Source organism: Pseudophryne corroboree, chromosome 2 (assembly GCF_028390025.1).
Source record: "Pseudophryne corroboree isolate aPseCor3 chromosome 2, aPseCor3.hap2, whole genome shotgun sequence".
Classification (NCBI taxonomy): Eukaryota; Metazoa; Chordata; class Amphibia; order Anura; family Myobatrachidae; genus Pseudophryne; species Pseudophryne corroboree.
Window position 1 is genome coordinate 476179041 of NC_086445.1, and position 17460 is coordinate 476196500.

A 17460-nucleotide genomic window follows, 5' to 3' on the forward strand; every position below is an offset into this window, starting at 1 on the left:
GAAAGGGGCACCAGTACTAGATAGTATAAGGGGTTCTATTACACTGGGCACGCCCCCTTTTGGGTGACCACGCCCCTTTTCTGGCGGCGCGCACATAATTGCGTCCTTGACTGTTCCATACCCCCACTTCAAAATTTCCACTTCGACCACTGTATATATATATATATATATATATATATATATATATATATATATACATACATACTGTACACCTCAGTGTGCAGGACTCAGATTTAAATAAGTACGATTATTCAGCAGTAGGAGCAGCTATGCCACTGCTCCAACTGATGGACCCGAGTCTGTTGCCTAAGGGTCATCCCCAATTCCACTCAATCCTTCACTCTCCACATTCAAGCCAACTCTAAGTCCTGCCACTTCCACCTTCCTAACATCTCAGGCATTTGGCCTATCCTCATTCCATACATTACTAAAACTCTTAATCATGCACTCATCATCTCCTGTGTTAACTACTCTAACTTTGTCTTTTCTGGCCTCATTATATCACCACTCCCACTCTATCGTTTGTATGCTTCTGCTCGTCTCATCTTTCTCTATAGCTGCACAGCATCTGCCTTCTCCCACTGCAAGCTTCTACACTGGATACCTATACCCATCAGAATCCAGTTCAAACTTCTCACCATTTCTTATTATAAAGCACTTAGGGGTCCACTAATAAAGAAATCGAAAACAGAATTGTTACTTATAACTATACATCGCATAGGTTCAATGCGATGTATAGCTGGGATAAGTAGCAATTCACCGCTGCAACGTTGTCTCCTCCGGTGGTTCCCTTCTGAGATGTCCGGAGACAGCTAGTGGGTCCCTCTGCGCATGCACCGCCTCTTGACCTCCCGGCATGCCGCAGTGGCTGTTGGGATGTCAGAGGGCGGAGCTAGTGCCGGATGCAGACAGAGCAGGGAAGCATTGAGCTTCCCTGCAGTTACTGCACCGCAGTTCAGGTTACACCATCCTAAGATGGCAAACCTGAACTGCATGGAGAAGCGGAAAGCAGAGCTTTCTGCTCCTTCATGAATCGCACTCACCATTCTAAAGTATGGTGATGTGATTCAGTCACGGAGGGGGGGTGCCGCTGGAGAAGTCAGGGACTTCTCCATGGGTAACCCGCTCTGTGTATTGTAGGGTTTTTCTCTGCTTTATGGATAGACCCCTTAATCACTCCAACCCAACCTTGATCTCCAATCTTATTTCCACACTACATTCTATACTCTCCACTACTTCTGTGACTGCTCTCACCTCTACTTTGGTCACTTCCTCCCAGGTTCATCACCAATATTTCTGCAACTGTGTTCTACTTTGCCAAATCTAACGTTCTCCCATTCTCCTCAGCTTTAAATACTCCCTAAAGACACACCTGTTTACTAAAGCCTACCAGCACACCTCTTAACTCCTCTCTCACTCCCTACAGTTATCCACCTTCCCAGCAGGGATGTGCAGTCAGGGGAGGCAGTACCTCCCCTGTCATAATCACTAAAATAATATAAAGAAAATACTTATGACACATATTCTGTGTCATAAGTATATGCGTTAGGCTTTATATTATTTTATTGATTCCTAGTGTCTAAAATATTAATTTTAAATGAGTTTAGGAGGCACCGCTGTCGGTGCCTCCCGCTGTCAGTGCTACGTTCAGGAAGCGGGGAGGCGGGACCAAGAATTGGGCAGTAAAAGCCCATTAAAAAATGCAGCTGAAGCGGCACTTAGTGGAAGTGCCTCTTTGACACGGGGGGTGGCAGGGGCATGCTTTCAACCCATAGCACGCCCCTGTCGCTAAGACTGACTAGCAGCAGCAGCAGTGGTGGAGCGGGAAGCTGCTGGCTGCCCCTGTCAGCCCGGAATCAGCAGAGCGGGAGGGGAGCTGCGAGTCCCGGAGCCCAAGTCTTTGTCCCGCCGCTGTAAGGAGTGTGAGGCGCGCCTTTCCCTTGTCCCGCCGCCGCCGTCGTCCCTGAGTCGCGCCGCCGCCGTCCCTACTCAGCCCCTGAGACCAGCATCCTGCTGCCGCCGGCTGTCTGCTCCGGAGCGTCGCCACAGCTGCCAGTACCCGGACCCGAGGAGAGTGTCTGTGGATGGTGGATCGTGGCCCCCCACCAAGGCAAGTACCAACAACACAAACACACACACACAAATACACACACACACACACACACACACACACTCTGGAGTCTGCTGATGTAATGTGTAAAAAAATTAAAAAGGGGGACGCTGTCTGCCGTAATGTGTAAAAGAGGGGACGCTGTCTGCCGTAATGTGTAAAAAAAGGGGGACGCTCTATGCCATAATGTGTAAAAAAGGGGGACTGTCTGCCATAATGTGTAAAAAAGGGGGATTGTCTGCCATAATGTGTAAAAAAGGGGGACGCTGTCTGCCGTAATGTGTAAAAAAGGGGGACTGTCTGCCATAATGTGTAAAAAAGGGGGTCGCTCTCTGCCGTAATGTGTAAAAAAAAAGGGGACGCTCTCTGCCGTAATGTGTAAAAAAGGGGGACTGTCTGCCATAATGTGTGAAAAAGGGGGACTGCCTGCCGTAATGTGTAAAAAAGGGGACGCTGTCTGCCGTAATGTGTAAAAACGGAGACTGTAATGTGTAAAAAGGGGATGCTGTCTGCCGTAATGTGTAAAAAGGCGACGCTGCCTGCCGTAATGTGTAAAAAGGGGACGCTCTCTGCCGTAATGTGTAAAAAAGGAACGCTATCTGCCATAATGTGTAACAAAGGGGGGCGCTGTCTGCCGTAATGAGTAAAAGAGGGGGTCTGTCTGTCGTAATGTGTAAAAAAGCGGACGCTGTCTACCGTAATGTGTAAAAAAAAGGGGACGCTGTCTGCCGTAATGTGTAAAAGAGGGGGACTGTCTGTCGTAATGTGTAAAAAGGGCGACACTGTCTGCCGTAATGTGTAAAAAGGGGACGCTGCCTGCCATAATGTGTAAAAAAGGGGGACGCTGTCTGCCGTAATGTGTAAAAACGGAGACTGTAATGTGTAAAAAGGGGAGGCTGTCTGCCGTAATGTGTAAAAAGGCGACGCTGCCTGCCGTAATGTGTAAAAAGGGGACGCTCTCTGCCGTAATGTGTAAAAAAGGAACGCTGTCTGCCATAATGTGTAACAAAGGGGGGCGCTGTCTGCCGTAATGAGTAAAAGAGGGGGTCTGTCTGTCGTAATGTGTAAAAAAGCGGACGCTGTCTACCGTAATGTGTAAAAAAAAAGGGCGCTGTCTGCCGTAATGTGTAAAAGAGGGAAACTGTCTGCCGTAATGTGTAAAAAGGGCGACACTGTCTGCCGTAATGTGTAAAAAGGGGACGCTGCCTGCCATAATGTGTAAAAAAGGGGGACGCTGTCTGCCGTAATGTGTAAAAAAGGGGAACTGTCTGCCGTAATGTGTAAAAAAGGGGGTCGCTCTCTGCCGTAATGTGTAAAAAAAGGGGACGCTGTCTGCCGTAATGTGTAAAAAAAAGGGTACGCTCTCTGCCATAATGTGTAAAAAAGGGGGACTGTCTGCCATAATGTGTGAAAAAGGGGGACTGCCTGCCGTAATGTGTAAAAAAGGGGACGCTGTCTGCCGTAATGTGTAAAAACGGAGACTGTAATGTGTAAAAAGGGGATGCTGTCTGCCGTAATGTGTAAAAAGGCGACGCTGCCTGCCGTAATGTGTAAAAAGGGGACGCTCTCTGCCGTAATGTGTAAAAAAGGAACGCTGTCTGCCATAATGTGTATCAAAGGGGGGCGCTGTCTGCCGTAATGAGTAAAAGAGGGGGTCTGTCTGTCGTAATGTGTAAAAAAGCGGACGCTGTCTACCGTAATGTGTAAAAAAAAGGGGCGCTGTCTGCCGTAATGTGTAAAAAGGGCGACACTGTCTGCCGTAATGTGTAAAAAGGGGACGCTGCCTGCCATAATGTGTAAAAAAGGGGGACGCTGTCTGCCGTAATGTGTAAAAAAGGGGGACTGTCTGCCGTAATGTGTAAAAAAGGGGGTCGCTCTCTGCCGTAATGTGTAAAAAAAGGGGACGCTGTCTGCCGTAATGTGTAAAAAAAGGGGACGCTGTCTGCCGTAATGTGTAAAAAAAAAGGGGACGCTCTCTGCCATAATGTGTAAAAAAGGGGGACTGTCTGCCATAATGTGTGAAAAAGGGGGACTGCCTGCCGTAATGTGTAAAAAAGGGGACGCTGACTGCCGTAATGTGTAAAAACGGAGACTGTAATGTGTAAAAAGGGGATGCTGTCTGCCGTAATGTGTAAAAAGGGGACGCTGCCTGCCGTAATGTGTAAAAAGGGGATGCTCTCTGCCGTAATGTGTAAAAAAGGAACGCTGTCTGCCATAATGTGTAACAAAGGGGGGCGCTGTCTGCCGTAATGAGTAAAAGAGGGGGTCTGTCTGTCGTAATGTGTAAAAAAGTGGACGCTGTCTACCGTAATGTGTAAAAAAAGGGGGCGCTGTCTGCCGTAATGTGTAAAAGAGGGGGACTGTCTGCCGTAATGTGTAAAAAGGGACACTGTCTGCCGTAATGTGTAAAAAGGGCGACAGTCTGCCGTAATGTGTAAAAAGGGGACGCTGTCTGCCATAATGTGTAAAAAAGGGGGATGCTGTCTGCCGTAATGTGTAAAAGAGGGGGACTGTCTGCCGTAATGTGTAAAAAAGGATGCTGTCTGCCGTAATGTGTAAAAAGGGGACGCTGTCTGCCATAATGTGTAAAAAGGGGACGCTGTCTGCCGTAATGTGTAAAAAAGGGACGCTGTCTGCCGTAATGTGTAAAAAGGCGACGCTGTCTGCCGTAATGTGTAAAAAAGGGGAAGCTGTCTGCCGTAATGTGTAAAAAAGGGGACGCTGTCTGCCGTAATTTGTAAAAAGGGTACGCTGTCTGCCGTAATGTGTAAAAAGGGGTACCTAACTCTGATCCCAATGCCCCAACTATTTCAACTCAAGAGCTACCTAAAACACATATTTGCAAAAAATAAATAAATGTTTAAATAAAAAAATAGAAGTAGGCAGGCACTGTCAGCGTACTTCCATGACATCACAAGTGGCGGTAAGGTTCATCGCCAGACTTTGCAGATCATTATGCCTGCAGTGCCTCACCAGCCAATGACCTCACCGTACGCCACTGCTTCCCAGTTCACCCTCCTTCTGTTTAGTATGTAGGCTAACAGACACGACCCTCCTCTAACTAATCCTACTCACAGTGTATTTTATCTCCTTCTACCTTACAGTGACTATCTAACATTGGGCAGGATGAAAATTGATATACATCCCATTCTCTTTCACCTGCATGAAATACTTACATCTGCAAGGACATCTCTGTCCCCTGTGATGAGTAGACTTCCATAAGACCTGGGAGTCCTATTGCGCATGCACGATCAGTGGCCTGCATATGCACAATTGTCGGGATATGGAAAATTTCAGACCTCTCTACAGGGAATTTTGTAGAAAATAGTACATAGGCTTTTATAGGCAACCCCATCTATATTACCTATGGTGCAGTTCCACTTTCCAGAGTTTTCTGCTTACTGGCAAATCGCAGGCTTATAGAATTCTACGAGGACAGCTGTACCACAGGTCGCAGTGAATATCTCTGATATCTGCTGTTGAACCTTTTTAATACATATGGCGAGCCATATTATTATGGAAAACATATGAAAACTGCAGTTTTCTGAGGTTTTGCCACATGTATAGTTTTGATACATCCCACCAACTGTCTGCGTGCTAGCCCATATGATGGGAACAGGATCACTGGGGGGATCGGTATGAAATACCTCCAATCAAAATCCCGACACCAATTGACCGATGGTCAAAATCCCGACAAGGTCAAAATCCCGTCATGGACAAAATACCAACATTTAAAATACCGACAAGGTCAAAATACCGACATGTAAAATGCCGACAGGTCAAAATACCGACATGAATTTTTTTGTGTATGTCGACATAAGTCAACATGGACACCATATAAAGTGTACCGCGTCCCCTCACATGGCTCGCTGCGCTCGCCATGCTTCGGGCGCGGTGCCTCGCTGCGCTCGGCACACTATTATATTCCCCCTCCAGGTCCACTGGGATGGTAAAGTATGAACAAGTCGGTTTAAATGAAAAGAATCATGAAAAACTCATGCCGGTATTTTGACCTGTCGGCATTTTACATGTCGGTATTTTGACCTTGTCGGTATTTTAAATGTCGGTATTTTGTCCATGTCAGGATTTTGACCTTGTCGGGATTTTGACCATCGGTCAATTGGTGTCGGGATTTTGATTGGAGGTAAAATGACTGCATCCCTCACTGGGAGCTGTTGTGCTTCTCCTACAACTCACCACTGCTTGCTGACTCTAGCTACAAAGAGTTGCCTACCCTTTCCCTGTACTAATCACTACTTATCTGTGGTTTCTTTTATTGTGATACTTGTGTTTCTGCTTTGGACTGTACACTGTTGTACATTGTATTTATACAGTATGTATACTTTATTCTTTTGTACTGTATGTTAACTCTTGTACAGTGTTGTATAGTCCATGTGGTGACTAATGGTCCCTACACACTGGCAGATCTCAATGCACGATATGAAAATTCTCGTTCATTATTGTGCAGTGTGTAGGCACCAACGATTAACGATGCACGGCCCCGCAGCTCGGCGGCGGCTCACCCAGTCTGTAGGGCCCTTAACAACTGGAAACAGGAAGAAATCAGTCAATACCTTTCAAAAATGAATAAAAGAAGCTATTCTAATGGTGCGTACACACTGGCCGATACATCGTCCGTTCCACTGAACTATACATGTGTGTACCCAGCAAAAGTCTTGTATCAATATGTTATTTAAGGATATTTGGTGAGTACTACAATAGTATCTTTTTTCTGATACTTACAACAAATACACATATATCCCTCCTGGAGAGGGTCATGTTGGGATGACACACCACACACACACACACACACACACACACACACACACACACACCTATCTATTTGTGTGTGTGTGTGTGTGTGTGTGTGTGTGTGTGTGTGTATTTGTTGTATATTTATATACATAATATATGGACACTAAAATCAACCTGTCCTCCATGTGGAAATACTTACGAATGGAGGGATTGCATTGCAATATGCTGTTTGTATACAGGGGTTTACTACAGATCCTCGCTTTGTCGCCTGTCAAATTGATTGAATATAGGTAGGGTGTCAACCACCTGCTATATGTGTACACGGGACACATGGGTCCAGCGCGGTGGCGGCAGTACAGAGATCCCCGTGAGGTGGAGGCGCGCCCCCGGCCGTGTCCCCGCTGCAGCCCCCCTCTCTCTCTACTCGCTGCTGACGTGAGCCCGGCTGTTCTCTGGCTGCACACCCGGAGCTCCGGACTCCTGTAAGTCATTGTGCAGCAGCAGTAGTGCCGGAGACAGGAGGAGGTAACAGGGAGCAGCGGGGACGCTCTGCTCATCCTCCGCTTCCCCAGCACGTCCTGCCCTCTCCCTCACCCCAGTCACAGCGTCTGCAGGCGCCTGTGCTACTAGCACGGAACTCCCCGCTACACCTCGCACTGGCCGCAGACACCGGCGCACGGGAGAGGTGCACGGGGGGATACACTGTAGCTCCTCTCGCCGCCGGTAACTGCCAGTAGCTCTGCTGTACTAAGCTTGGAGCAGTGAGGACGGAGCAGCCGGGAGGGGACCGGAGCTGCCTCTTCCATCAGATGCTCGCAGGTTGCTTCGCGATTACAGCTCTCAGTCAAACTTGGGCATTACACGGGCAACTCCTGGGAGCGGCTGCGACGGCTTCTCCCTATGCCGGGAAGTCGCTGCTCCTGTGCGGGGGACACTGGGATCATAGCGGCTCTCCTTGAACATCGCGGAGATACAGAGTACGTGCCCTGGGAGCCAAGTTCCATCTTCGGGATTGCCAGTCTCTGCCCCGCAGTATTCTGTCTGGAGCCGCCACTTGGGGTCGTGTTCCTTGCTGCCAAGTACTGGCTGGATTACATTGAAGCTCTTAGGGCCAGGAACGGGATATATAAACCACAGTGATTACCTCCTAACTCTGTGTGGTCCGCATTTGCCCCCGCACTGACGGCAGGCTGGAAAGACTCGGCCGGTGAATGGTTATTTCTGGTTACTGGCTAGGTTCTAACTTTGTGGATTACCAGAGACTGCAACAGCGCCCCCTGCAGTGCATTTGGGAAGAGCCAGCCAGTGCCACACAGGCCCCGCCCCCGCGGAGCTTCTAGCGTGGCAGTGTGATTGTGCAAAGTGTTCTGTGGAGCACAGATCAGTGCCAAGGGAGCAATCTTCTTGTCTTCATGACCTAAAGATGACTTTTGTTGCAATGTGAATTATTGCTAATGCGTAAAATGACACAGCGAGCTGTACTCTGAGCAGTACTCCTCCAGGTATGTCACTTATTAAGCAATGAGTGACTCAATTTGTTTGTGAATGTAGCCTAGTGCTAAGGATCACTCAGCTACAGGAGTTGCTGCAGCTGAACTACAAGTAAGCCTGCCAGTGGAGCTGGACACTGTTTTTGTGGTTCCCAAGACCAAGCTGCCAGATTATCACTATGACTGCCAGGAGAAGATGCTCAGGGCTGTTGTGGAGCTTCACTCACTACCATAACCACTATGAAAACTGCTACATCTACTGCTGCCTTCTGATTCTCATTACTGCCAGGGGTGAGTGACATCTGACAGAAAGCAGACAGTAACATTCTTCACAGCTGTATGCATGGCATGGGACTGTAACAAGGTTTATGAATTACATGGTTACTAGGGGTCCACATTGATTCATCTAGAAGCTAGTTCTGTATTTTAGAATAATTCGTGATTTAAAAGCAGACATGTATGTCATGTTTAAATGGTACTTGTTTCTCTTTCAACATAGGTTATGATGCTTTAATTATCCTGCTTCTATGGAAGGAAAATGATTAGTAACACAATGCAGCTGCATGGGAAAAGGAGTGTATAACAGGGTATATTATTTTTGCAAATTTGGATGTTTATTTTTCTAAGCATTTGCTATCACAGTGTACAGTTTATGTCTTCTGTCACACTGGTCCAACTTGCAACTGGTTGTGTTCAAATGTTTTATGGAAAACAAAGATGTAAGTCAGTTGTGATTCTGGAACGTGTGATAGGACATGGCTAGGATGTCATATCTCCTTGAAGTAGCACATGTTCTTTTGTAAATTTCATAGTTGCCATTTAACCTTTCTGCTAAAGGTGTGCCATGTTTTGCATGGTCCCAAGAAAACATTAGGCACAATGTACAGACATTGATGTGCAGTATGAGATGTGACATACTGTACATGCTGTTCTCTGTAATTGTTGCCCCCTGTGGATCCAGTTCAGCTCTTGCATGTATTAAATAAGCGAAGAAAAAAAGGAAATCATAGCAACATCATGGGATACGATGTGAAGATGCAAATGTTAATTAAATATAAATTCAGTAGATGTGTCTCAACATAGGGATTTGTGCACTGTTGAGCTTTGTCTGTTCACATTCCCACTGCCTGCTAATGTTATTTAAAGATGCGAGGCGAGCGTAGCATTGCATACTAATAGAAAGGTAAAGAGTTAATGTGATTACAAGGTCCATTTGTTGCATGATTGAAATGCAAAATGCCATACAGCTGGAAGGGTATGGCAAACAGTTGGAGGAATGCAGAAATCTAAAATGTATCTATTTTACAGATACAGACCCACTTATACTTAAGCCCCCAAGCAATGATAATTTTGTTTGATATTTTGGTCACTAAAAGCAATCTGGGTATTTTTTTCCAGCAATAAGAAGAAAGCTTAGTAAATATTATACTCAAGTTCACTAAGTAACCCTGTTTCACACAGTTTTGTGCCACATATTTGCAATTTTTGGTATTTAAGTGCCCCTGAACGAAATAAGGTACACCACTATTTGTTATTGTATGGTCTAATATGACACAATGGTTCTATTCCCATGATGATTATCTGTAACATCACAGATTTTACTAGGGTGTCTACAGTGTCATTTTTTGTGCATGCAGTACACTGTGGAATGTGTGTGCGTCTTCACACTGAAATCTCTTTGTAGTATGTCATCTACCCATTTTTGCACATGGAAAATGCAATTGATTTTCATAATGATAATGTGCTTCTCGCATCATGCTAAAACCTCATCGACATACAGTATATGGGGGAGATAAGGTATTGGCTCTCAGAGGATAGGCATGAGTAATGTATGTGATGAAGATTATAGACATGATTTGCTGTCATTTTTGCTGATAAAATAAATAGTGCAATCATAAGGTCAGGATATTAGCAGTCCTCTGGCTTTTTAGAATGAACGTGTTTTAATACGTGTGCTCCCAGCAGCTGTATTCCCATAGATTGCTTCATTTTGGCTGCATTCAATTGATAATCTGTGTTACATATAAATCATTATTTTAGGCTATATTACCAACGGAATCAGCCCTTTTTATTACTCTTTTTATACTAGTATGAACCACTGCCTATGAGGCATACATGAAGAATACAACATTTAAGGCAAATGCACTATTTCAAGTAGGCACAGATTCATTCCCTGCAGTTAGCCAATTTGTGTAGTTTCAATTTGCAAGTGTTTTAAATATTATTACGTGTACTGTTTCTCACATGATGTGCAACAAAGCACAATGACTCAAACTATATATCCCTAACATGCCACTCTTCATTTGGTTGAAAAAAATGTCATCACTACTCTAGCATACCTCCCAACATGACCCTATCCAGGAGGGACACAATGCTCTGCTTCTGGACTTTTCTCTTAATTTTTGATTGCCGGCACCTGTGCTGAACAGGTAAATGGATAAGAAAGGTGTTTCAGCACAGGTGATGGCGATCATAAATTAAGAGAAAAATCCAGAAGCAGAGCATTCTGTCCCTCCTGGAGAGGGTCATGTTGGGAGGTATGCTCTAGTGCTTTATCTGCAACATAAATGGAGGATGTGCATATCTGAATGACAATTATGAATAGGGTGTGGAGGTGGGTACACACGGGATGATTTGCATACGATGCGACATCATCAGCGGCACACTTGCTGATCCCGGCAGCAATGAATGATGGGGGTGGGGGGGGGGGGTGTTGCATGGCATCGCTAGCGACAGCCCCAGATCTCCTTGCATGTACAAAAGATCTGAGGCATCGTGATACTGCGTACACACAGCACTTTTTAAACGATTTTGCTGTTCCGATTGGTCGAAAACTGCCAAATCGTTTTAAATCTCGTCCCGTGTGTTCCCACTTTTAGAGCTTGCTGATAAAATAAGGGAAAATGATGGTACAAACTTCCGAACTGCTTATTATGTCAGTAAAAGTTATGGATTCATTGTTTATATAAAGGTTTTGTTTATCAGTGGTGGCTAAGTGGATGCATATTGTAGCAATACATAACAGCAAACCGCCGTTATTTACAATGTCAGTGTTTCTATGCCAGATCTGGCAAAACCCTCCTTCTTTTAAGAGATGCCGGTAAAAGGAGTTTAAGGTATGTACATGCACATACTGCTCTTTTATGATTAGGGATCCACCTACGCCTCGCTGGAGGGGTTGTATCCCATGCTAAAGGTAAGGTAACGCCATCCTGAGAACACCTTGATAAGTCCTATGTGGTATATGGGGGGATATCCAATTTCTCGCAATGAAACATTGGGAGCGAAAAACTGGTGTATTTCGTTATTTTTCCAGATTTCACCGATATTTATTTTACTGGGTGTCCAATTATATCACCTTTTGAAATATTTTTTTTCCATCTAAAAACACAGTTTCAGTGAAACCTGTGTGTTTTTGCCGCTGCAGCCCAAAAAAGCTGGCCCAAAATCCACGATAAGCTGTGGCAAGCCCTCCAGTCAGTGTGGGTGCCTGGAAGCCGGCCCCAAGGACGCAGGTCTCCCCCTCTTCCACTGCTTCGGGTTTCCCCAGCCAGCTGAGGTCATGTGACAGGGATGGGGGCTGGTGAACCCAGAAATACCGGAGCCGTGGGAGCTATGCACCGATGCCAGGGACATGCGGTGAGCTAAATGGCTCAGGAGGCACTGGCTAGCACCAGAGTCAGATTTACACGCAAAATATGAGCCAAAGGGTACATTTGGGTATTATACACAGGTGCAGCATTATAAACTCCTAGAAATTTTGTGAGTTTTGAGCATAGATGTATGGAAAGGATTTGGCTATAAAAATTATTAGAATAATGCAAAGAAGATATTTCAAACAAATTCTTTGTATTTTTCATATATTTTGTACAGTCAAAACTCTGGCACAAACGTTAGTATGACAGGAAAAGCTCTGCCTCACCCAACCGCATGTCACTGGACGATGCAGGTAACCTATGCACCAATGCAGGTATGCCGGTATCATCGGAAGCCCAGATTAAGCTGCAGTTTATTGGGGCTAATAGGATAACCCCATGCGCTATCATTACCCTCCGGTAATTGGATATCCCTATGGGCTGGATGTAATGGCTTGTGCGTTTTTTTAAAGCAGCAAACGTTTACAAGGCAAAACCTGGTTGGTTTTGTCTTGTAAACGTTTGCTGCTTTAAAAAAATGTACGAGTTCGGCCGGAGTCTCGGAGCTCCGGCCGCCTCGCACACAATTACATCCAGCCCCATATGTCTATGGGGATAGTGGAAAAGGCATGGTAATTAGTTTAAGTCCGAAAAGATAGCTGAATTACCTTGTGTTAATCCTTTAATAAATTGCATGAAGATCTGTGACAGTCATTCTCCAAAGAAAACTAGTATTTTGGCTTATTTCAGCTCAATAAATTGATTCCTAACAGTTTTCTGAATGTGCCAGATTTCAGATATACCTGTAATTTCTGAAAAATCTAAACTGCTTTGTTAGTCAACTGTTCAATGATCATGTTTGAGCATCCAAGCAGTTTTGTATAAGCGAGTGTCTTTAAATAATTGAGTGTATTTATTTAAGATACTTTAGTGCTTTTATGAATTTTAACAATACTCTAATTTAAACATTTTTTTTTACAGTATATTCATTTTATTACAGACTTTTAAATGTTTTGCCTTATTAGTAAGAACATTTTTTTTATGCTTACTATATGTTTATAGGTTTTCCTAATACATGTAGGAGATCCCCTGTTTGAAGACATTACTTACTAATACCTTTTTCAGACTAGCGGATATATTCGGGGTTATTGCACATACAATAACGCACAGAAAAAAAGAGGATTTTGCTAAATCTGAAAGGAGCCAGGAAAAAGATCCTGTGTCGAGTATTTCAACCTGGGTAGGTACAAGTGTTGAACCCGGACCTACCCGGGTCACGGTGCAGTGTAAACAGGTAAGCCGGGTTGATGCAACCCAGGACCTGTTTACAGCATAGGAAGAGATGGCGCTAGGAGATGATCTCATCTCCAAGCGCTGGCAATGCACCCGTGAACAGTGACGTCGCCAACCTAGCAATATGCCGGGTCCTGCCACCAGTCTCAAAGGGGTCTCAGCCAGGTTGCATCTGGGTGGAGCCATCTACAAAATTCCAGGTGTGACCCGGCATTTAAATCTGAAGGTTCATACACTTTCTTGACTGCATTATTACTACACGTCAATAGGAATCATCCTTCCAAAAATTGTCCAGTGCTCAGGTCCTTCAGTGGAACACAAGAAGCAGGTGAATTAATGTGTATTTTTTTATATCTGTTATACTCAAATAGTTTTACATTTTAGGCAGTGAGATAGAAGCAAGAATAAAGCAGTTATTTGACAGCAAAATGTTCAGGATTATTACTTATAACAGGTGCAATAACGCATTGCAAGCACTCAGCACTTAGCTTTGAATGGTCTTGTGCAATACAAAGTAAAGGAGGTGTAGGTTAATGCACACTGTAATAGCGTTTCAATTTGTTGAGTAGGAAATCTGCCCACAAATTTCCAAGCATTACTCTACACTGATTTGATGTGGTATTGTATTGTGAAAGTCACCTGTTGGCAAGTACTGACATTTTAGTGATGTTGAACTTGTCCACTGTGTTTAGGACTAGATTGCTGATTTATGTCACTGAATACATCTGGAATCTAGATTGCAGTAAAATATATTCATATTCTTCATTCCGTACTCTCCTGCAATTTGCTTTGCTTATGAGCAGGTACTGTAATGGGTTATAACTTTAAGTACGTGGCTTTACTTCATTGTACAGATTGGGCGCATAAAGCAGATAAACCCAACTAAAGTAATGGGTGCGGCGATGCGAAAAGTTCCGTATTTCACTCATTTCAGCTCGCCACCTCAGAAGATAGCGAGCTGAATGGACAAACAAATTGAATAGCTCCATTGGGCGCAATCTCCTGGCTGCTGGCGCTGAAAACAACTGAATCTCACCCATTGATGTTAAAGGTCACTTGCACTTTATTCTGGATGGACAAAGATTGTTGTTGTCTATAGTTTTGTATTCACTTACCTCACTCGCAAGAGTGGGTATACCTCGCACTTGACAGGGCTGATTCTCCTAAGCAGCTGTAAAAATTGGGCCGTCACTCCAAACTAAACAAAACCACACAGTTGTACTCAAAGTACCAAAACAGCGCTGAATGAATAATTAAATAATTAAATATGCAGACAGGTGGAAAGGATCAATCAATATTTAATATTTGATAAAGTCTCGTTTATAAAAAATATTTTGTGCACATAGAGAGCATCATAAGAACAAGTTAAAACATGACTGACTTTAACAAAGCCAGGGGATTTTGTGTGGGACACAAATGATTGAGTAAGCCAGTGGTTGGTGGACCTAAGTATTCTGGGCCAAACAGAAGTGAGTCTCTCTGTTGATAATTACCAATCCTGGAGGAACCAGTGCCAGATTCCCTGGTGATGTCTCAGCAAATGGAGATGTTCCAGATGTTATATAACTAGCACTAAATCTATAATATTGGATGAATTTTATGGAATGTACTTAACATAAAAAAAAACATTTTTAGGTCTTTTTATCATTTAGTTATTATAACACACAGTAATTTGTTTATGAACATATGCTGTAGGTGAGAACATATATCTTTTGAATTTATTAATATCTTCAGCTGTTCTCCGGTCTAAAACTTTCAGCTGTTTTCAGCACCTTATTTTTTTTCAAAGTCCTTCCTCACCCTCTCCACGGATTTAGTATCTCCACCTACCAGCAGTTACTTAACATTCACTTCGTTATACTGAAAAAGGGGACATACAACATTTTCGAGCTGCAGTGCAATGGTTAACTATAAAAAAAACCAGTGTCTATATATGTATCTATATATATATATGTGTATATATATATATATATATATATATATATATATATATAGGTATAGACCACACATGGGATCCATAGTATGCCCTCTTGTAATATTATCCTTTGACGATGTTAATGATTATTTACAGTTTGCCAATGTCTGTGGAGAACCAATGTTCTTTTATGTTCTCATTTGTAACCTCGCCTTGCATAGCGTATCTCATTGGAAAATGAGATTATGCTGTGTAAGGCTCTGCCTCGTTTATAAACAATTTTTCAATGTCGAAGCTCAATTTCATGCCCCAAGCCCCTATTTTTATTTTCTGACCATAAACAGAAAATATGTAGTAAGGGAAAAATCTGTGCCTGCATTGAACATTGAAACATTTAGTAACAGCAGTTTTCTACCCAAAAAAAAAGTACTCACCACTATAGACTATAAATTGGCAACATGATTATCTATATATAGACTATATATGACTGTAGATAGATATTGACAAATTTGTTTTGGAACTCTTACAGCTCGTTGAAACAACTCCTCTTGAAACATGATGAAATGAAAAGCTATTGCATGTGTACCGGCATGCCTTTGTTATTTCATTGAATAATGCAAATAAACTGTGACAAATTATACCTTATTGTTTATTCTCCTTAGAAAAGATAATGAACAGTTGGTTTATAGTGATATCTAAAACTACTTCAATTAGTATCACATATGTCTTCAATTCTCTAATGAGTCATTCAGACTATTTAAAAGGAGAAAGGTAGTCATTCTGCTGTTTGGTATCATTGTATGAACCACACTGAACATGGACCAGAGAGGAGAGAGCAAAGGAGAGAGTTGTCTCAGGAGATCAGAAACAAAAGGATGGACAAACACATTAAAGGTAAAGGCTATAAGACCATGGTCAAGCAGCTTGATGTTCTTGTGACTACAGCTGCAAATATTATTAGGAAGTTTATAGCCACCCCCTCCATTCATTGGAGTAGAATCAACCACATATTTAAATGAAGGGTAGTGAGTGTGCTTAAAAAAATAAAAAGGAAAGAAAAAAAAAAGAGAAATAAACTGAACTCCCCAGGTATGTAAGTGTCTGATCAAAGCATCCAATACTTTTTGAGTCACCGTGGGCTCCATGGAAGAAGACCTACTGTACTTCTAAAGAGGACTCCACTGTTGAAAAAACAACATTAAAAAAATCCGAACTGTAATTTAGCAACATGCATATTGACACAGTGCTGCTTGGAGAATGTCGTTTGGAAAGATGATTCAAAATTGGAACTTGATCTCTAAGTTCACAGATAAAAAAAAAAAAAAAAAAGCTGTAAAAGAAAAGAGCACTGTACCCACTGCAAAACATGGAGGAGACTTGGTTATGTTTCGGGGCTGCATTGCTGTGTCTGGCATAGGTGCCTTGAATCTGTGCAGGGTACAGGGTCGGACTGGCCCACAGGCATTTGGCATGAAATATACTGCTCAGGGTCAGAAAGCTCTGTCTCTGTCACGTGTCATGGGTCCTCCAACAGGATATTGACCCAAAACACACAGCTACAAGTGCCCAAGAATGGATTAGACCAGAACATTGGACTGTTCTGACGTAGCCTTCCATGAGTCCTGATCTGAATCTTACTGGACATATATGACATCAGTTGAAATATGCAGTCTGGAGAAGCACCCATCAAACCTGAAACAACAAACCTGTTGACAGGTACTGAAGTCCCATCGAGAAATCGCATGATTGCAGTAATTGTGTCTATAAGTATGTGCAGCAAATTATTATGCTAAGGGTACCCTCACGTTAGTCCATGCCATTTTTATTTGTTTTATAATTAAAAATATTCTGTTGAATCAAATCTAATGCAAAGTCGGAATTTTAGTAAATATGGACTAAACAATGATTGATGCCAATTCCTTTTGTCGCCTTTAAGTTACTTCAGTTAAAAACATGGGTTCTTCTTTTTTATGGAAGGGTATACTACCAACACATTTGTCTATGTCTGTCTGTTTGGGGAAGCTGGGTGTAGTGTATAGAGAGAGAGAGAGAGACAGAGAAAATAGTGTTTTTTAATGAGAGAAAACCTACTGACATGATTGGACATGCTAGATCATATGACTGCATTATTTATTTCCCAACGACCGCTCACCTTCAAGCATAACCACACGTCTGAGCTATTTCCAACTGTCACCAAAACCTCATCACACAGCCCCAGCACTGTCCCTCCACAATTGTAAACAACAGCATCACTGACAGCAG

The 17460-nt window shown here is 43.3% G+C and overlaps 1 protein-coding gene across 1 annotated transcript in view; it reads left to right on the forward strand.

The window, feature by feature from the left end:
* The first annotated feature begins 7193 nt into the window (after positions 1-7193).
* Positions 7194-17460, forward strand: part of TMEM132E (transmembrane protein 132E) — a 733604-nt gene continuing 723337 nt past the window's right edge. The window contains exon 1 of the mRNA XM_063953835.1: positions 7194-8646. Coding sequence (XP_063809905.1) covers positions 8535-8646 — 112 coding nt within the window. The 5' untranslated portion in view covers positions 7194-8534. The remainder of the gene's footprint in view (positions 8647-17460) is intronic.